This window comes from Apostichopus japonicus, chromosome 15 (assembly GCF_037975245.1).
Source record: "Apostichopus japonicus isolate 1M-3 chromosome 15, ASM3797524v1, whole genome shotgun sequence".
In the NCBI taxonomy this organism is placed as follows: domain Eukaryota; kingdom Metazoa; phylum Echinodermata; class Holothuroidea; order Aspidochirotida; family Stichopodidae; genus Apostichopus; species Apostichopus japonicus.
The window spans coordinates 4,228,444-4,250,792 of record NC_092575.1 but is presented as its reverse complement, the minus strand read 5'-3'; the positions used below and the strand labels follow the sequence as shown (position 1 = coordinate 4,250,792).

The following is a 22,349-nucleotide window of genomic DNA, read 5'->3' as shown; positions in this document are numbered from 1 at the left end:
GGAAGTGAATTATGGATGAAAGTTGGAAACAAATATTCAATATATCTACAGGCTACTACTTTCAAAAATGGAAAACTTCTGGGCTCTTTGTCTTAATAAAGTTCATATTAAGTGACAGATATATGTTGACAAACGTAGCAATGAAACGTTGGTTATTTGTAAGCCTGATCCTGGAAGTTCATAATATATAATAACTTCCCAACAGGACGCTGTCATTTCCCTGTTCTTACGTACTCTATACACCACCTCTTTATCTCTTAAATATTTCATCATCTGCTTCACAAGAAGACGTTATTACATGTAACTTACCTAATACGGTCACTGACTGTTCATAGGCACCAAACTTCTCTCCATCAAAGAATTTACATCGGTAAATTCCTTCAGATGTGAAATCTACTTGGTGCAAAATTAGAGCACCTCTTTCGTTAACATGCCACCGTGAGCTTAAAGATGAGTGTGTTCTGCCACCCTCAGAAAACTGAATAACCTCAGTAGAATTCTCCGCAGATGTTCTTTCCCAGATAACTATAGAAGGTACAACATTCTCTGCACACGTCAGTATTGATTGACTATTTATTTGATAGTATTTAGGTGTAGGTCTATCGCCAATATACATCCATGTATTCGACTGGTCAAGGAATATACTTGACTGTAACACATGTGTGGTAGGTCCTCGCAATTCGCACACTAATTGAGTTAGAGGTTCTTTCAAATATTGATTTATTTCAATATTTGAGATAGAGATGTAATCTGTTCCATCAGATTCCTCTGTGTGATTGCCCGTTATTGTCTCTTCCTGATCTCCACGTTTAACGTACCATCTCAGTTCAGCAGTTGGTATCGAGCATCCAAAGGAACAACCCAAACCGTTAATGCTATCAGAATCTACCAAACATGTGCTTTGGTTCGTACAATATTTTATCAATGGAAAAGCTTGCTCACACTTCGCTGTATATAAAAAGTGAAAATTAATTGTAAACCAGATACATGATATGTAACGTTAACGACGTAGATATTATTCTACTTATCACTTATTTATTTGATTATTGTGCAAATATAAAACTAAGTATTTCTTCTTGTCAAAATGTTCTACCAGTGTCGTTCGGAATCTGTAATCTGGCAATGTGAAAAGCGTCATTGTAAACTTCACGATATGGTTATTGCTAATTATTAAACATTATAATTCCTTAGGTGAAGAAAATATATGTGGATACTAAGTTCTTGTTTTGTTCCTCTGATGCATATTTCATCTTACCGTATGTGTGTACATCAACGAAGTGTGTTTCCGATATGTCGTCATTCCTATTGTAAGCAAGTACTTTGTAAGTCCTCTCATTATCCATGGTAACGTCGAAAATGATCAGAGAACCTTTTCCGCTAACAGAATAACTTGCAGTATCGAGCCCAGAGCCCGAAATTGGTGGATCGCTGCCATATTCATATCTGATGAAAGGATTTATGTCTTGTTCACGCTTGTACCAATACACGTTGCAGGTATTTATATCAAAGTCACATTTTATTGTTGCACTTTCTCCTAATTCTACATACTGAGGAGACTGGCACGTCCCATGAACGTTGTCTGTTGGTAGAAGTAAACGAATATGGTGATGATAACCGTCCAAGCCCTTGTTGAAATATCATATTCTCAAATGCAAGAAAATTTACAATGATAATTGATTATCGTCAATTACCTATCTCTTTCCATCATTTTAATATGCATTGAAACCTACAAAATAAGACTCAGTGTGTTGTTTTTCACTGTAATGTACACCTGACAAACTTTAATAACAGTAACTTAGTTTTCCCAGTCACCATGTGATATTGGCATACATTAGCTATACTGTATCGATTAATACAATTCTACATAAATCAAAATAGTCGATCTAACAACTATACATGACAAGGGTTTAGTATTTTGAATGCCAGTTACTAATATGTCATCACTAAATTTTAACACATCACAGATGGTATTGATCAGATTATACTGCTTAATTTCGATTTGGAACTCGAATCCGGAATTAAGTCTATTTTTCTGTTCACTAGGAGGGGGGTGGGGGGGGGGGGGCTTTTATGTAATATCCTAGAATCGAACGTTTTTCAGACTTTGTGCCCCTGACTTGATACCGAGTCCAAGGGAGTCCACCGATATTTGTATCCTCACTCTATGACGGTCAAATAGTAAATGTTAAATTGTTACTCATTAGCTGCAAGAAAATGTTATTTATTGCATAACCATCGAGTTGGCAGCTTGTGTAGCCTAGTGCACTTTCCCACCATTTCATTACAGAGACCTTTCCTTATCCAAGCTGATGTTTGTTTGAAAGTGAAAATGAATGTGAAAAGCGTCATTGTAAAATTCACGATATGGTTATTGCTAATTATTAAACATTATAATTCCTTAGGTGAAGAAAATATATGTGGATACTAAGTTCTTGGGCAAGAATAGGTTACCTTAATTCATTCCTATTTAGTCTAATGAACTGGAGGATACTAAAATGTTGAGGTTCCTAACTCTGGTTTTGTTCCTCTGATGCATATTTCATCTTACCGTATGTGTGTACATCAACGAAGTGTGTTTCCGATATGTCGTCATTCCTATTGTAAGCAAGTACTTTGTAAGTCCTCTCATTATCCATGGTAACGTCGAAAATGATCAGAGAACCTTTTCCGCTAACAGAATAACTTGCAGTATCGAACCCAGAGCCCGAAATTGGTGGATCGCTGCCATATTCATATCTGATGAAAGGATTTATGTCTTGTTCACGCTTGTACCAATACACGTTGCAGGTATTTATATCAAAGTCACATTTTATTGTTGCACTTTCTCCTAATTCTACATACTGAGGAGACTGGCACGTCCCATGAACGTTGTCTGTTGGTAGAAGTAAACGAATATGGTGATGATAACCGTCCAAGCCCTTGTTGAAATATCATATTCTCAAATGCAAGAAAATTTACAATGATAATTGATTATCGTCAATTACCTATCTCTTTCCATCATTTTAATATGCATTGAAACCTACAAAATAAGACTCAGTGTGTTGTTTTTCACTGTAATGTACACCTGACAAACTTTAATAACAGTAACTTAGTTTTCCCAGTCACCATGTGATATTGGCATACATTAGCTATACTGTATCGATTAATACAATTCTACATAAATCAAAATAGTCGATCTAACAACTATACATGACAAGGATTTAGTATTTTGAATGCCAGTTACTAATATGTCATCACTAAATTTTAACACATCACAGATGGTATTGATCAGATTATACTGCTTAATTTCGATTTGGAACTCGAATCCGGATTTAAGTCTATTTTTCTGTTCACTAGGAGGGGGGTGGGGGGGGGGTTTATGTAATATCCTAGAATCGAACGTTTTTCAGACTTTGTGCCCCTGACTTGATACCGAGTCCAAGGGAGTCCACCGATATTTGTATCCTCACTCTATGACGGTCAAATAGTAAATGTTAAATTGTTACTCATTAGCTGCAAGAAAATGTTATTTATTGCATAACCATCGAGTTGGCAGCTTGTGTAGCCTAGTGCACTTTCCCACCATTTCATTACAGAGACCTTTCCTTATCCAAGCTGATGTTTGTTTGAAAGTGAAAATGAATGTGAAAAGCGTCATTGTAAAATTCACGATATGGTTATTGCTAATTATTAAACATTCTAATTCCTTAGGTGAAGAAAATATATGTGGATACTAAGTTCTTGGGCAAGAATAGGTTACCTTAATTCATTCCTATTTAGTCTAATGAACTGGAGGATACTAAAATGTTGAGGTTCCTAACTCTGGTTTTGTTCCTCTGATGCATATTTCATCTTACCGTATGTGTGTACATCAACGAAGTGTGTTTCCGATATGTCGTCATTCCTATTGTAAGCAAGTACTTTGTAAGTCCTCTCATTATCCATGGTAACGTCGAAAATGATCAGAGAACCTTTTCCGCTAACAGAATAACTTGCAGTATCGAACCCAGAGCCCGAAATTGGTGGATCGCTGCCATATTCATATCTGATGAAAGGATTTATGTCTTGTTCACGCTTGTACCAATACACGTTGCAGGTATTTATATCAAAGTCACATTTTATTGTTGCACTTTCTCCTAATTCTACATACTGAGGAGACCGGCACGTCCCATGAACGTTGTCTGTTGGTAGAAGTAAACGAATATGGTGATGATAACCGTCCAAGCCCTTGTTGAAATATCATATTCTCAAATGCAAGAAAATTTACAATGATAATTGATTATCGTCAATTACCTATCTCTTTCCATCATTTTAATATGCATTGAAACCTACAAAATAAGACTCAGTGTGTTGTTTTTCACTGTAATGTACACCTGACAAACTTTAATAACAGTAACTTAGTTTTCCCAGTCACCATGTGATATTGGCATACATTAGCTATACTGTATCGATTAATACAATTCTACATAAATCAAAATAGTCGATCTAACAACTATACATGACAAGGATTTAGTATTTTGAATGCCAGTTACTAATATGTCATCACTAAATTTTAACACATCACAGATGGTATTGATCAGATTATACTGCTTAATTTCGATTTGGAACTCGAATCCGGATTTAAGTCTATTTTTCTGTTCACTAGGAGGGGGGGTGGGGGGGGGGGGGGGTTTATGTAACATCCTAGAATCGAACGTTTTTCAGACTTTGTGCCCCTGACTTGATACCGAGTCCAAGGGAGTCCACCGATATTTGTATCCTCACTCTATGACGGTCAAATAGTAAATGTTAAATTGTTACTCATTAGCTGCAAGAAAATGTTATTTATTGCATAACCATCGAGTTGGCAGCTTGTGTAGCCTAGTGCACTTTCCCACCATTTCATTACAGAGACCTTTCCTTATCCAAGCTGATGTTTGTTTGAAAGTGAAAATGAATGTGAAAAGCGTCATTGTAAAATTCACGATATGGTTATTGCTAATTATTAAACATTCTAATTCCTTAGGTGAAGAAAATATATGTGGATACTAAGTTCTTGGGCAAGAATAGGTTACCTTAATTCATTCCTATTTAGTCTAATGAACTGGAGGATACTAAAATGTTGAGGTTCCTAACTCTGGTTTTGTTCCTCTGATGCATATTTCATCTTACCGTATGTGTGTACATCAACGAAGTGTGTTTCCGATATGTCGTCATTCCTATTGTAAGCAAGTACTTTGTAAGTCCTCTCATTATCCATGGTAACGTCGAAAATGATCAGAGAACCTTTTCCGCTAACAGAATAACTTGCAGTATCGAGCCCAGAGCCCGAAATTGGTGGATCGCTGCCATATTCATATCTGATGAAAGGATTTATGTCTTGTTCACGCTTGTACCAATACACGTTGCAGGTATTTATATCAAAGTCACATTTTATTGTTGCACTTTCTCCTAATTCTACATACTGAGGAGACTGGCACGTCCCATGAACGTTGTCTGTTGGTAGAAGTAAACGAATATGGTGATGATAACCGTCCAAGCCCTTGTTGAAATATCATATTCTCAAATGCAAGAAAATTTACAATGATAATTGATTATCGTCAATTACCTATCTCTTTCCATCATTTTAATATGCATTGAAACCTACAAAATAAGACTCAGTGTGTTGTTTTTCACTGTAATGTACACCTGACAAACTTTAATAACAGTAACTTAGTTTTCCCAGTCACCATGTGATATTGGCATACATTAGCTATACTGTATCGATTAATACAATTCTACATAAATCAAAATAGTCGATCTAACAACTATACATGACAAGGGTTTAGTATTTTGAATGCCAGTTACTAATATGTCATCACTAAATTTTAACACATCACAGATGGTATTGATCAGATTATACTGCTTAATTTCTATTTGGAACTCGAATCCGGATTTAAGTCTATTTTTCTGTTCACTAGGAGGGGGGTGGGGGGGGGGGGGCTTTTATGTAATATCCTAGAATCGAACGTTTTTCAGACTTTGTGCCCCTGACTTGATACCGAGTCCAAGGGAGTCCACCGATATTTGTATCCTCACTCTATGACGGTCAAATAGTAAATGTTAAATTGTTACTCATTAGCTGCAAGAAAATGTTATTTATTGCATAACCATCGAGTTGGCAGCTTGTGTAGCCTAGTGCACATTCCCACCATTTCATTACAGAGACCTTTCCTTATCCAAGCTGATGTTTGTTTGAAAGTGAAAATGAATGTGAAAAGCGTCATTGTAAAATTCACGATATGGTTATTGCTAATTATTAAACATTCTAATTCCTTAGGTGAAGAAAATATATGTGGATACTAAGTTCTTGGGCAAGAATAGGTTACCTTAATTCATTCCTATTTAGTCTAATGAACTGGAGGATACTGAAATGTTGAGGTTCCTAACTCTGGTTTTGTTCCTCTGATGCATATTTCATCTTACCGTATGTGTGTACATCAACGAAGTGTGTTTCCGATATGTCGTCATTCCTATTGTAAGCAAGTACTTTGTAAGTCCTCTCATTATCCATGGTAACGTCGAAAATGATCAGAGAACCTTTTCCGCTAACAGAATAACTTGCAGTATCGAACCCAGAGCCCGAAATTGGTGGATCGCTGCCATATTCATATCTGATGAAAGGATTTATGTCTTGTTCACGCTTGTACCAATACACGTTGTAGGTATTTATATCAAAGTCACATTTTATTGTTGCACTTTCTCCTAATTCTACATACTGAGGAGACTGGCACGTCCCATGAACGTTGTCTGTTGGTAGAAGTAAACGAATATGGTGATGATAACCGTCCAAGCCCTTGTTGAAATATCATATTCTCAAATGCAAGAAAATTACAATGATGATTGATTATCGTCAATTACCTATCTCTTTCCATCATTTTAATATGCATTGAAACCTACAAAATAAGACTCAGTGTGTTGTTTATCACTGTAATGTACACCTGACAAACTTTAATAACAGTAACTTAGTTTTCCCAGTCACCATGTGATATTGGCATACATTAGCTATACTGTATCGATTAATACAATTCTACATAAATCAAAATAGTCGATCTAACAACTATACATGACAAGGATTTAGTATTTTGAATGCCAGTTACTAATATGTCATCACTAAATTTTAACACATCACAGATGGTACTGATCAGATTATACTGCTTAATTTCGATTTGGAACTCGAATCCGGATTTTAGTCTATTTTTCTGTTCACTAGGAGGGGGGTGGGGGGGGGGGTGGGCTTTTATGTAATTACCTAGAATCGAACGTTTTTCAGATTTTGTGCCCCTGACTTGATACCGAGTCCAAGGGAGTCCACCGATATTTGTATCCTCACTCTATGACGGTCAAATAGTAAATGTTAAATTGTTACTCATTAGCTGCAAGAAAATGTTATTTATTGCATAACCATCGAGTTGGCAGCTTGTGTAGCCTAGTGCACTTTCCCACCATTTCATTACAGAGACCTTTCATTATCCAAGCTGATGTTTGTTTGAAAGTGAAAATGAATGTGAAAAGCGTCATTGTAAAATTCACGATATGGTTATTGCTAATTATTAAACATTCTAATTCCTTAGGTGAAGAAAATATATGTGGATACTAAGTTCTTGGGCAAGAATAGGTTACCTTAATTCATTCCTATTTAGTCTAATGAACTGGAGGATACTAAAATGTTGAGGTTCCTAACTCTGGTTTTGTTCCTCTGATGCATATTTCATCTTACCGTATGTGTGTACATCAACGAAGTGTGTTTCCGATATGTCGTCATTCCTATTGTAAGCAAGTACTTTGTAAGTCCTCTCATTATCCATGGTAACGTCGAAAATGATCAGAGAACCTTTTCCGCTAACAGAATAACTTGCAGTATCGAACCCAGAGCCCGAAATTGGTGGATCGCTGCCATATTCATATCTGATGAAAGGATTTATGTCTTGTTCACGCTTGTACCAATACACGTTGTAGGTATTTATATCAAAGTCACATTTTATTGTTGCACTTTCTCCTAATTCTACATACTGAGGAGACTGGCACGTCCCATGAACGTTGTCTGTTGGTAGAAGTAAACGAATATGGTGATGATAACCGTCCAAGCCCTTGTTGAAATATCATATTCTCATATGCAAGAAAATTACAATGATGATTGATTATCGTCAATTACCTATCTCTTTCCATCATTTTAATATGCATTGAAACCTACAAAATAAGACTCAGTGTGTTGTTTATCACTGTAATGTACACCTGACAAACTTTAATAACAGTAACTTAGTTTGCCCAGTCACCATGTGATATTGGCATACATTAGCTATACTGTATCGATTAATACAATTCTACATAAATCAAAATAGTCGATCTAACAACTATACATGACAAGGATTTAGTATTTTGAATGCCAGTTACTAATATATCATCACTAAATTTTAACACATCACAGATGGTACTGATCAGATTATACTGCTTAATTTCGATTTGGAACTCGAATCCGGATTTTAGTCTATTTTTCTGTTCACTAGGAGGGGGGTGGTGTGGGGGGGGGGGGTTTATGTAATTTCCTAGAATCGAACGTTTTTCAGACTTTGTGCCCCTGACTTGATACCGAGTCCAAGGGAGTCCACCGATATTTGTATCCTCACTCTATGACGGTCAAATAGTTAATGTTAAATTGTTACTCATTACCTGCAAGAAAATGTTATTTATTGCATAACCATCGAGTTGGCAGCTTGTGTAGCCTAGTGCACTTTCCCACCATTTCATTACAGAGACCTTTCCTTATCCAAGCTGATGTTTGTTTGAAAGTGAAAATGAATGTGAAAAGCGTCATTGTAAAATTCACGATATGGTTATTGCTAATTATTAAACATTATAATTCCTTAGGTGAAGAAAATATATGTGGATACTAAGTTCTTGGGCAAGAATAGGTTACCTTAATTCATTCCTATTTAGTCTAATGAACTGGAGGATACTAAAATGTTGAGGTTCCTAACTCTGGTTTTGTTCCTCTGATGCATATTTCATCTTACCGTATGTGTGTACATCAACGAAGTGTGTTTCCGATATGTCGTCATTCCTATTGTAAGCAAGTACTTTGTAAGTCCTCTCATTATCCATGGTAACGTCGAAAATGATCAGAGAACCTTTTCCGCTAACAGAATAACTTGCAGTATCGAACCCAGAGCCCGAAATTGGTGGATCGCTGCCATATTCATATCTGATGAAAGGATTTATGTCTTGTTCACGCTTGTACCAATACACGTTGTAGGTATTTATATCAAAGTCACATTTTATTGTTGCACTTTCTCCTAATTCTACATACTGAGGAGACCGGCACGTCCCATGAACGTTGTCTGTTGGTAGAAGTAAACGAATATGGTGATGATAACCGTCCAAGCCCTTGTTGAAATATCATATTCTCAAATGCAAGAAAATTACAATGATGATTGATTATCGTCAATTACCTATCTCTTTCCATCATTTTAATATGCATTGAAACCTACAAAATAAGACTCAGTGTGTTTTTTTTCACTGTAATGTACACCTGACAAACTTTAATAACAGTAACTTAGTTTGCCCAGTCACCATGTGATATTGGCATACATTAGCTATACTGTATCGATTAATACAATTCTACATAAAATCAAAATAGTCGATCTAACAACTATACATGAAATATGCAAATTGGCCTTAGCTTTGGTTATCTATTTGTCTTCTTAAGTTTACATTTTTTCTCAATTCGGAATGTAGCAAAAAAAATCGAACCATTTTCGACCATGTTATCGTGACAATCGAAAGAAAACCGATTTGTAATTCGATACACAAACATTCCAAAAAGATCAGATCTTTTTAAATGATACCAAACAAAATAAATACATTTTTGACGACCGTTCTTTGTGTCACATTAGCTAACAGGAGATGTGTTGTAAGCTACATAAATTTATACTTCTTGCCACCAAATATCAGACAGCCCCATTGGTAGTATACATTGTCGAAAGCTTGGATTATTGTGATCATGTCTTCAGAATACACCCAATTGATCATTAATTTGTTATTTTAGAAAGATTATTTGTTTTGTTTGCAATTCAACACTATATACAGGATTATCGCATTTTATGTCGTCATGGAGACTAGCATTAACTTGGTACAATCATTTAAACTATGTAATAAGAGGTTGCTAACATTAAAAATAATTCTTACCAATTAGAATGATGATAACTAAGGCATACAGGTATGAATAGACGACGCAGTGATGTCTATAGGAACTGTACCTAGAGAAGATAGGAAAATGGCAGTTTGAATTAAGAGGAATAATCCAACATCAAACTATGGATCTATCAATACTACAGAGCGACGTATGGATGAGCCACATCATAAGTGAATGTAAATAACCTTTGGGATAGAAATGTATCTCTTCCATACCACTGTTCCTTGTAACTGATGTTTTCGAAATATTTCTGACCACATTTTTGACAATGTTAGGAAATATGTCTCAAACAGAACTTACCCAATCTTGACTTGATGGAATTTCTTTTCATTTGTTGATGTCAGCCTCATTTTAGAGTTAAGGTGTGATAGCGTTAACAACTTTGTCACAGGAAAGTTTGTAAAATATCTCCGTGGTTCAGCACCTTCTCAGAGGAAAAAGAACAACATGTCTGCACGTTTCTGTTAGGATATTGTGTGATATTTATACTTGGTATTTCTCTCCACATTAGTAAGTACAATATAAACACTATTGAAATTATTAAGGGCTCAAATGGTAATTGGAAACAAGAAAAGTTGTCAAAAGTTTCATCTTTTGACCTCAATTGAACATTGAGCCTTCCAGCAAGGAAATAATACGAAATGAGTAATAAGTAAAGTGAAATTTCATTTGATTATGAACATTTTTGAAGAAACTAAATTAACAGATAATTGTTCGACAATCAAACTAAACTTCATTGCCCGACTTGCATAAGAAACAAAGAACTATTATTCGTTTGGCCACCCGTTTAACATAATTCTACAGGTCAAGCATGGCGTACTAACAAAGGTTTATCCCTTTCGTAAATGTCACGAGTGCCGACTTCGGAAAATATCCTAGCCAGAATTTTAAAATGCATTGTAGTTTCGATGATGTAACATGAGCAGTTTTATATAGCGAGGGTGTACAACATACTTGATCTATAGTAATACAGCTAAAACAGTGTGATGTGACCAATAATAAATGCACAATGACACAGGCTGTCCTGAAAGTGACCATTGACCTCAACATGCAACAGGCGTCTTGTACTAAATGTGATACATCAACAAACTATATATAATATGTCCTCGTTGAAAATTTTTGTAAAACACGCCTTTCACAATTTGACCCCTAGTGAAACTGAAACGACCATTCACCTTCGCCGACATTAGGCTTCAAGTCTTGTACTCAATGTGGTACAATTACATACCAAATATGCAATCTGTCCAAGCTTCCTTTGCGAAATAATGTTTAGGAAGGTAAGTTAGTGTAGAGAGACAGGTAAGAGGGGAGTGAAGTAAATGTTTGACTATTGTTGACTTCAAATAACCTTTGACCTCCACCAAAAGCAATAATTGGCTTCTTAATTTTTATATGGTACATCTACAAACCAAATATGTGAGTTGTCCAAGGTTCTCTTCTTGCAATATCATGTTTACAAGGCTTTCACAATTTGACCTCTGATGACTACAAATGACCTTTGACATCCACCAAAATCAACAGACTTCTTGTAACTTCATTCGGTTCTTCTATACACATCAAATATGAGGTTTGCTCAAGCTTCAATTCTTGAGATATCGTGTATACAAGGTTTTCACAATATGACCCCTGGTGACTCTAAACAACTTTGTACCTCCACCAAAACAATGTGCTTCTTATACTTAATGTGGTACTTCTACACACCAACTATGAAATTGGTCCGACCTTCTCTTCTTCAGATATCGTGTTTACAAGCTGGCTTTCACAAAACGCACACATAGTGAATATATAACAATAGGCTGAAGACGTCAATGAATATCTAGTCATATACATAAACGGTTCCTGTGTGAGTTTGTCTGAAATACTGTAGTATCTTTTGACGTCAGACTTGCGATGCATGCCAAATCTATTCAACTTATTGAAGACAAATAAGAGAGAAAACACAGACATCAGTTTTTTTCATCTTTTCTATAAAATTTACTCACAAAGCAGGTCTCGTTCAAAGGTAAATATGCTGCATTGGCGGGGTTAACGAGGTAAAATAAACAAATGAATATCTAGTCATATACATAAACGGTTCCTGTGTGAGTTTGTCTGAAATAGTATCTATTGACATCAGACTTGCGATGCATGCCAAATCTATTCAACTTATTGAAGACTAATAAGAGAGAAAACACAGACATCAAGTTTTTTTCATCTTTTCTATAAAATTTACTCACAAAGCAGGTCTCGTTCAAAGGCAAATATGCTGCATTGGCGGGGGTAACGAGGTAAAATAAACAACAGCAAAAAACCAATTCCATACTATATACACCACTTATAGTTTTGCTGTCGATTTTTTGCAAGGGGAATTTCATAATATTTGATATATAATATTTAATATATTGAACGGTTGGGATAGGAACAATAACAACGAATCCGAAGTATGAGTCTGGAAGCTTTACGAAGTTATGAATGGTTCGCCAACTTCCATAAATTATGGATATAATGGTTATAAGCCCCTCCCCCGTCGCTTGGTCAAGTAGCATCTCTTTGCACATATATTACGACTCTTCCATGAACCCATAGGGAAATAAAATATGAAAAAGCTACAGTAGTTTACACTTGATACTGCTAGTTTTCTCATTAGTCACATGGCATTATGGTAATTGATGTATTGGTATTAAGGATCATGAATGTATCCCTATTTTAGCATACTGGATGTCTGATACCGATGTGTAAATGTTTTTCAGTGATTTGGCAATTATTATGGAAATAGTTGTTTGGGGCTATTTTCTCTACCGTTTTTAACACTTTTTAACTGCACTGAAAAATACAACAATGTGTTCCTTTCAGTTTCTATTTTCGCTGCGTTTCTGTATTTTGTTTGTTTTTTGTTAGTTTTTTGTTGTTGCTTTCATATTTTCAGTCGGACATGTATTGATGACATGATAGAAATGTCAATTATTATGCCTAACTTACTGTATGACAGGACACATAATCAACTGATTCTGACCATCAAAGTCACCGTTGTTTGAAGTACATACATAACAAACAAATTCAGTTCAAAGATATCCTGTAAGTTTGGCAAAATTGGTGTGCTAGTTTAAATGGTTCATTCTCAAGGGCGGCGGAAGCACTTTTAATCTGGGGGGGCACCGACATCAAAGGGCACTTTGCAGAAATTCGATTGGACTGATGCAGCCTTATATTTAGTACCCTTTAATCACTCCATCAACGCCCCCCCCCCCCCTGAAGGAAAATATGCATACTGCACTGCAGTATCCAATGTGCAAATTGGGAGACAAGGAACAAGTTTTCTTTTGAGACAAAATGAGGTGAAATCATGCTAGTTGCTAATAAAGTTGTATGCACGACTATCTGAGCGGAGCGCCACCATCGGTTGGCGCGGAGCGTACAAGAAAATTTTTGGTTTTACAAACCCCTCAGATGGCTGGAAACGGCTCTTCCCGAGTGTTCATTCTGGTTCCCTGGCCTCTTGCTAAGTGGAGACATCTCAATTTTTATGTAGAAAAAGGGCACATTTTTAACCTGAGGAAAAGTGGGGGGGGGCACGTGCCCCCTGTGCCCCCCCCCCCGGTTCCGCCGCCCTTGTTCATTCTCCATAATATTTGGATTCCTATCACTATTCCATTTATCAATACTTTTTTATAAATTTATATTTCATAAATCATTTCTTATGGTCTAAACCAGGGTTTTCCTACCCCCCCCCCCCCCACGAACCCCCTGTGGATGTCAGAGTTGTCCACGAAACCCAACTTTTCGAGACACGATCTGAGTCATTATACTATAATACGCATAACAGTGCTTCAAAATAGATCAAGTTCATAGTGTTATATTGTAATGAAAAAACCAGAGATGAACAAATATTTAATTGGAAACTTCAAGATCAGATCACGAATTGTATCACACATCGAACACCCATCACACAGTGCACACACGATGAGACGGATGCTCCTGTTTTTATATCACATGCACGGTACGCGTGATTTTTTTCCCAGGATGGTTGTGGGTAATTACCATAAAGGAGGCGTGTCTCAATCAGTGCACATGTGCAGTAGGCCTACTTCAGGAAAGTTTGGTATGACCTATGCATTGTACTATTGTTACAAATACATTACTGCTATATAAATACTGTACTGCTATTGTTACAAATACCGTACCATGCTTCGTACATCACACAACAACTTGGATATCGCGTGCATGCACTGTACTATCCTAGCCTATATGACTTATTATAAGGCTAGTGCGAATCACATGTATGTCGACTGGATATGGGCATCGTATGGATATGGGCAGGAACAAAGACAGGAACAAAGACTGATGATTCTTTGGTACTTGCTTTAGAACGTAAGGAAAGTCCTCATGCAACAAATAACACCGGTCCTCACTCCTCAAGCTAAAAAGAATTCGAAATGCCCCAAAGCTGACAAAGGCCAACAAGTTACGGCCAAGTAGTTATTGTAACTAAACAGATATTGTTAAGTATGTCAAAGATGTAATTTCAAACCAAAGATAAGGTTCCTGTAAGTCAGTTTATAGAAAACGTAAGAAATTCCATCACTGGTAACCCTAGCCTTTTGCGGTGAAATGATCTTGTACGGTCTTTTCACACGCGTACGTACACGGCCTAGATGTTTCCAGTGTTATATCAATTCACGTACGAACACTATGGTAAATAACCTCTGTTGCCATAGGAGCACAATTAGAATGGCGCTATTTACCTTTCCTTTTTGAGGATATCTGCCAGTATAGCGGCACGCCTACTTTATGTTAATTACCCACAACCATTCTGGGGAAAAAAATCACGCGCACGGTATGGTACTAATATGGCAACATCTGCGTATGGAACGCGAAAAGAGTTTGTCGAAAGGTACGACTTTTGTACATTACCAAATTAAATGATATATCAGATTTTAATTTAAAAAAAAATCCTCTAGTTTTGACTTTCAGAAACGTCTCACGAACCCCCTGAAATGGACCTGGGGGTTCATGCGCCCCGGTTAGGGAACCCCTTCTCTAAACGTTATGCGAGATGCGTTTTCAATAAGATAATATTTTAACTACAAAGCTGTTTCACCTGGAAACAAAATGTTGATTTTAAAGTGGAAGTAGTTATCTCCCTATATACATAAGAGGGAATTGCCCTGATGAGAACCATGAAGCAGTACCTTGCTGTAATTGTATATTTTTTATGGACTCTGGACTGGTAACAGGCTTCGACAAATAATGTCGCCAACTCGCCAAAAGTACGGTGACTTTTACGAAGTGTAGGGATTTTTAGCCCCAAAAAATTGATGATTATCGAGACCTGACCAATTAAAAGCTGCAAGTCGGACGCTCAGTAATCGATCGATAATAATAGTAATTGTCAGTACCAAGCGTTATCTTAACTTGTTAAAGATACTTACACACATGGGCGGCGATCATGGAGGGGGGGGCATGTCCCCCCAAATATTTTAGGTGGGGGAATATAGTATCTAGTATCCTCCCAATATTTGGAGGCACAGTGTTTTTGTGCGGCTATAAATAGAAAATATTGCATGAGATTGTTTATCCAAATCATATTTTGCGGTGGCTAAAAACATGCTACATGTGGTAAATGACACTTTGTGGTCGTTTCTGTGACCTGTGACCGTATAGCAAGTTGTCACTCATGATTATATCATAATGTCTTATATCTCTTGTATATGAGTGTAAGTACGTATACAATCATATATATGATACACATCGACATGGGTTCACTGGGTTTCCATTTGGCCTGTTTCCTACAAGATTTCTAACCGCAGGCGTGTAGCCAAGGGGGCGAAGGTGTGACCAACCCCCCCCCCCCCCCGAGCATATTTTTGGCATTTTTTTATGATGTCGTTAGCAATTTTAAAATAGAAGTGTTTAGATGCAACTTACAAGGCCTGGGAAGTGCCATTTCCAGCGATCTGGGAGGCATTTTCGGCCAATGTTTTTTTTCTTACTTTTTTTTCGAAATTAATTAGCCAGATGGACCGCATCGGTAATGAAATGTGGTTTGCCGATAAAAAAAGGAAATCAGGGCTGCAGCAGCCACATATATATATATATATATATATATATATATATATATATATATATATATATATATATATATATATATATATTTATATGTATATGTATATATATATATATGTATATATATATGTATATGTATATATATATATATATATATATATACATATATATATATATATATATATATATATATATATATATATATATATATATTATATATATATATATATATATATATATATATATATATATATATATGAATGAAAATCGTAATGAGTTGGAAAATCAAGAACAGTGAAAAAACTTTCAGTCATATATTAATATATATATATATATATATATATATATAGATAGATATAGATATAGATATAGATAGATATAGATATAGATATATACACAAAATATCACGCAGCGCGCGAGCAATTTTGGGGATGAAAGTTGCTACGCGCCTGCACCCAAGCAAAATCCCCCTACCTCCCCCCTCCCCCCTTCTGACACCATGGAGGTTTTACCTCCATGCTAACACATACACTGATACAGTAGTCTGTGGTCTTGAAGGTAGTTTCCAATGCATCTATTAGTTTCAGTGCTTTAGTGCAGTTTTTTTTTTGAACAGTTTAACGTATGAAGAGTTGCTTTGGTATAGTTATTGCTTAATGAGGCTTGTCATTGCATTCCAAACAAAGCATGCTAACAAAGCCTTATCCTTTTCGTAAAAACCAAAACCGATGACTTCGGGCACTCCCTGTCATGGCAATACCATAGTGGTAAGTACTATACTGCCTACTCGAACCATATCCACGGTCCAGTGAATAACAATAATGCATCTGAGAATACGACTCTAGTCAGGTCTTTAGATTCCTATGTAATTGCTTCAACTATCGCTTCGTAAAAATGACCTGTAAAACTGCAGTCCTTTGCCACATTTGGACAATTTTCGCACCTAAATACGGCACACAATATCATCATTTCGAGTGATTTATGTAAACTCTAACACAAAGAGTGTTGGTATTAGGCTCCAGTTCTTTCTTGCCATACAAGCAAAGCGCCACCGTATAGATGAGTGGCTCCAGTTAAGTCGCATGACGTCATTCCCCTACTTCAAATTATATGATACATAGTGAATAATGAGGCCATGTAGACCAGAATAAAACATGGCTCATTTTGTCTGTTAGGGCGACCTTTGACGTAAGATGAGCGATACATTCCATATCTATTGAACATGCATGACAAATAAGAAAGAAAATATAGACATTAAGAAATGTTTTTGATCATATATATTTAAAGTATACTTAAATAACCGATTTCGTTAACAGCTACATCTGATGCATTCGTGGCAGTAATGACTAAAAACTAAATTCCATATGGAATATTGCTTACGGTCTGACTAATTGGTAAAACAAGAATTTACTTCATTTGATTTGGCACGTTTTTCCTGTATTTTTTATAATACTACCATGCATGAACTCTTTATCTGCGTTTTAGATACTGACACATTTCATAAAGCCATTTTTCATGATATAAAGTTTTTGTAAGATGCAAATGTTTTATTATATTATTTACACTTACTCCGTTGCACCTTGTCAGGAATAACGAAAGTTGATCGGAAAGCAGGGACGCAGCCAAGGGGGGGGGGGGGAGGATTAACTACTCCCCCTTTCAGTGTCGAAAAAGAATCGTAGTAACATTCAGGCCTACTGATTCAGCTTCTTAGTTTGGCAGATGCAATTAGCTAATTTTAGCCTACAACCTATTACAAGCATACAGTTGGCCACTGCGTAATAAAATACATTTAGCCTACTTAACCACACTCGATGGATTAGCCACGAACCGTATGCACAACGACGACAACATACGTTCTCATCCTTTCTAAAAATTGGCATAAGTTGTTGCACGAACAGCATGTTATGAAGCTAAGCTAGCAATCGTACGTGATACGCTTCCTATAAATAATTATTACACTGTTAATACACTGCGATAACGATATTTGTTTTTAGGCCACTGCACATCTGGCTGTCTTACAAAATATGAAAGTCTATATTGTCCATCAGTTAAGGTCGTCAAATGTATTAAATTCCAGACATTGGACAATAAACAAGAATCATCCTACTGGAAAAAATTGTAAAAGAGCACTATGTTTGTCTTTCTGAAATAATATGTAAATGAACATGTAACAGAATTCAAACAGGAAACAAATTCTGCTGATAATATATCATATGATAATGATGAAACTGGCAAAATATTGCACCAGATCGCATATAAGGACCTTCAATTGTTCAAAAATTTCTCAGGGGAACACCCCCTCCCCTTACATCTCTCCCCCATATCAATCGCGAAATGAACTCCCCCACCACCCTTGCAAATTCCTGGCTACGTCGCTGATGCATCTGAGCAGACGACTCTAGTAAGTCTGACTCTGGAATGTGTTAATAACATCCTTTGTGTTCTTTGAGCACTGCTACTGCTAGAATGATTTCAGACATGTGTTAAAGTGTTAGCCAATCAATCCACCATCGGACTATTTTTAGCATGAAAATCGCTGTAATGGAAATCTGGTTAAATCTGTACTTGTGGTTGATTGTTATGATATATTTGTTTTCAAACAAGTTCAATCATCTGTACAAAGGATTAGAATAATGGTTCTTTTGGGAAGAAGTTGTGGTTTTTGAAGAAGAAAGGCCTAGCTGTGAGTGTATGTACTTGGGTTTTTCCCAAAACTATTTGCTAACTGGGCGGAAGCAATTTGAAGGTTTTGCGTCTCTGGCTTCAAGATTGCGTTCCAGATGCAGAATCCTACATTCGTAACAATGCTGTTCACTACAGTTCTTTCCAATATTTTTGGCAAAGTTGGTAAGACCATGGAGCTATTCAAAGTTCCATGATAAGACTAGTCACTAACAGCGAGACTTAAGCCTCAGGCAGATATACAAGGCACCGGCGTAGACTATACTTTGTGGTACTCTCCAACAAGGCTGAATTGATATATTGTAGTATTATACTTATGTATGGCTCCCGCGCAAGGCGAGCCATTCAAAAATCCAAGTGTTAGATAATCGCAGGACGTACGTAACTATTAAAATAGTCTCTGGGCTTTTTAGTAATTTTATTGAGCACGTTGTGTGCGATGTACCACGTCAGGCAAATCCAGTAGTATTTTTGTGCCTTCATTGGACAACTACAAAATCCTTCGGACAACCAAATATGAAGGCAAGGTTGTTTTCTTAAAAATGAGCCCTGCCTCAGTCTCAGAGAATAATGATAGGCAGTTTCAGATTTACTATAATTAACCTCTTTATTGACAACGTTTAAGCTCTTCAGTACCGCTCTTTATGCTATTTTTACCTTACTAATCTAGGCGCCAGTATTTTTTTCTTGTTTAGCATTTTAGCCAGTATGCGACATGGCGTGGATCTCTTGACTTATTTCTTAGGAAACCAGACTAAAGAGTACTTCTCTAAGTTATATAATAACTACAAGAGGTATCCACCCATTCGTTATTGTTATGCATTGAACGATCACTGCTGGCAGTAGTTACGGTTATTTGCGTACACGTTATTCAGATATGACCGAATGTTTTGTCAATGGCGGCGGAAGAGGGTTGACCGGGGAAAGGTGGAACAAACTTCGAAAGGCAGTGGGGTGTGTGACTTTGATTTAAGGAAATAAACCTCAAAGCCACATCAGAACGTTGTGACAAAATGCACTGTTTGTGTATTCTGTGCCATAAATTCCAGTTGTCGAATGTTTCAACAAAACGGTACTTTTTAATAAGCTTGTGCTTTTTACGTGCAAAGAGAACGGGCACGGACCAAAGGTCAACAGAACCAAAAAACAATCCCAGTCTGTATAACAACCTCCAACAACCAAAACCCCAACTGAAACCCACAAACAGCTTGTTTTTAAGTTTCCAACACAAGGGCACCATATAAGAAATGGGCCATTTTACATCACAAAATCGGAAAACCGGTACTCTTTCACTAATAAAGAGAGGCACTTCTTTTGAAGGAGAGGGGAATTTTTGAGGTTTTCAAATACTAGGGACACGTGATCCCAACCCTACCTCCATCATTGCGGGCTTCGTGCCCATGTATTGTCTGTACCGTGGGTGACTGTACAAATAGATTACGAAATCTGCTCAGCGTTCGTTCTTTACTCGTTTATTTATGTGTTATATTCTCTGCATGTAATACAGAGATTCAAGGCTCGTCGCTACTATCACACAACCATCCAAGCCGCATTTGTTCCCATGCCACCACCAGTTCTCAGCATAGGCGTAGGAGCCTCATTTGATTTGGTGGGCTGTAACGACTTGCCCGAAAAATATAACCATAATTTTTGCGCGCTCGGCGCGCGTTCCACATGTTAATGTGCATATCATATAGGCATCCATCAGTTATTACATCACCTGCCAATAACATAAAATCATTTTCCGTGTTATTACCCTTCCATATCGTTTAGAATTATTGGGGAAGTCGTTACAACAATAATGATAATAATAATAATATAAGTTTAACCATTGAAAAACACATTGCAAATTCTTCTTCTTTCAGTAGGTGCCAGTGGCGGAGCCAGTGGTATTGGTCGGGGGGGGGGGGGGAGAATGGTCTGTAGGGGCGCTATTGACACTATCTAAGCGGAGCGCCACCACAGGTTGGCGCGGAGCGTACAGAAATTTTTTGAGTAAAGATACTCACTTGATAAAAAAGTCGATAATCGCGAATAAGTAAAAAGTGGTAAAAAGCTGAAAAGGGCGCCAGCAGTCCATTTGAGTCCGTCAGGGGGGCATCCGCCCCTTCTGACTGTATGGACGCTCCGCCACTTGTAGGTGCCTGCAAAATTCTCAGCATATTGCCCAAATGTTCACCAAAAAAATTGAAAAAAAAATGCAAATTATTATTCTTTCAGTAGGTGCCTGAAAAAATTCTCAACATATTGCCTGAATTTTCACCAAAATATTTGAAAAACACATTGCAAATTATTATTCTTTCAGTAGATGCCCGAATAATTCTCAGCATATTGCCGAATTTTCACCCCCCAAAAATTAAAAACACATTGCAAATTATTATTCTTTCAGTAGATGCCCGAATAATTCTCAGCATATTGCCCGAATTTTCACCACAAAAATTTGTTAGGGGCTGCAGCCCCCCCCCCCCCCCAGCCCACCGCCTCCTACGCCTATGGTTCTCAGTAGGAAATATTTTGACATCCGGAGTCTTAGACTGAGTTAACGTTAGAGTATATGTCCTTTTTGTCCAACTGAATCCTTGACATGTATGTGAGAAATAAAATAGCTTAGAACTACTAGTTTTTGTGTCGGGATGAAATGGTGGCGTACACGTCATGGAAAGAGCAAGTTTAGAACTTATCACAACCAATGCAATCTTAAGGTCATCCGTCAGTATTAATCCAAATTTTAACATGCCATAGTGAGTGCCTAGAAAAAGTCTCAAACGTTTTTGCATGACACTGCCTGGGTCTTGGCAACTAAGCTATCGAATTCCGAAAGGAAGTAAATTGAATTTGAAAACAGACTGGTTTAGTTCTTAGTTTACTCGGTTTACTAGATATAGGAATCCTATAACGGTTTAGACTAAACGAGGAGCAGACGAGAACAAACAGTTGTGGTATTTTTACCAACTACCAAGGAAAGACAGAATAGAAATGGAGACAGCAGTATATAGCAGAAGTGTTTCGTGAGTCTAGAACGAGAGACCAGCATACATTTGTTACCGTTTTCCATTATTCTGGGATACACTATCGGTTTTGACAAAGTTGTGTCTCCAGTATAAGGTGTTTGAGACTACACATAACGTTGACTGTTATAATATATACGTAAAATGGATCGTTCTCAAATTAATTATAACATAAATACGATGGAGGGATGGATAGTTATAACATTTTAATTTATTAATGCCAACGACTATTTAACATTTTATCTTTAATTAAAAATCTAATCGAATGATAAACATTGAATTGTTCTTGTCGACATCAGGCGAGAATTTAGACAGTGCTAAAATTCAAGTTGAATACAGAACAAGCTAACAAGGGTTCGATTCGAGTGGACGGTGGTGACAGACGTGTGCCTTTATTTTTTTTATTAACGGGTTGTGGCGGGGTA

At 36.9% G+C, this 22,349-nt stretch overlaps 2 protein-coding genes across 3 annotated transcripts in view; one reads left to right on the top strand and one right to left on the bottom strand.

Annotated features, from left to right (window-relative positions):
- LOC139981224 (uncharacterized) overlaps positions 1-22,349 on the top strand; it is a 59,434-nt gene that overhangs the window by 14,467 nt on the left and 22,618 nt on the right. The gene's annotated exons all lie outside the window — the stretch shown is intronic.
- LOC139981223 (uncharacterized) overlaps positions 1-22,349 on the bottom strand; it is a 29,506-nt gene that overhangs the window by 6,085 nt on the left and 1,072 nt on the right. Inside the window, exons 2-11 of one of the 2 annotated variants that reach the window (XM_071993443.1) lie at positions 10,490-10,650; positions 10,183-10,253; positions 9,012-9,335; positions 7,718-8,041; positions 6,424-6,747; positions 5,131-5,454; positions 3,837-4,160; positions 2,549-2,872; positions 1,256-1,579; positions 310-948 (exon numbers count right to left, since the gene is read on the bottom strand). In XM_071993443.1, coding sequence (XP_071849544.1) covers positions 310-948; positions 1,256-1,579; positions 2,549-2,872; positions 3,837-4,160; positions 5,131-5,454; positions 6,424-6,747; positions 7,718-8,041; positions 9,012-9,335; positions 10,183-10,253; positions 10,490-10,539 — 3,028 coding nt within the window. In that variant the 5' untranslated portion in view covers positions 10,540-10,650. The remainder of the gene's footprint in view (positions 1-309; positions 949-1,255; positions 1,580-2,548; positions 2,873-3,836; positions 4,161-5,130; positions 5,455-6,423; positions 6,748-7,717; positions 8,042-9,011; positions 9,336-10,182; positions 10,254-10,489; positions 10,651-22,349) is intronic. The other variant, XM_071993442.1, reaches the window with a different exon arrangement.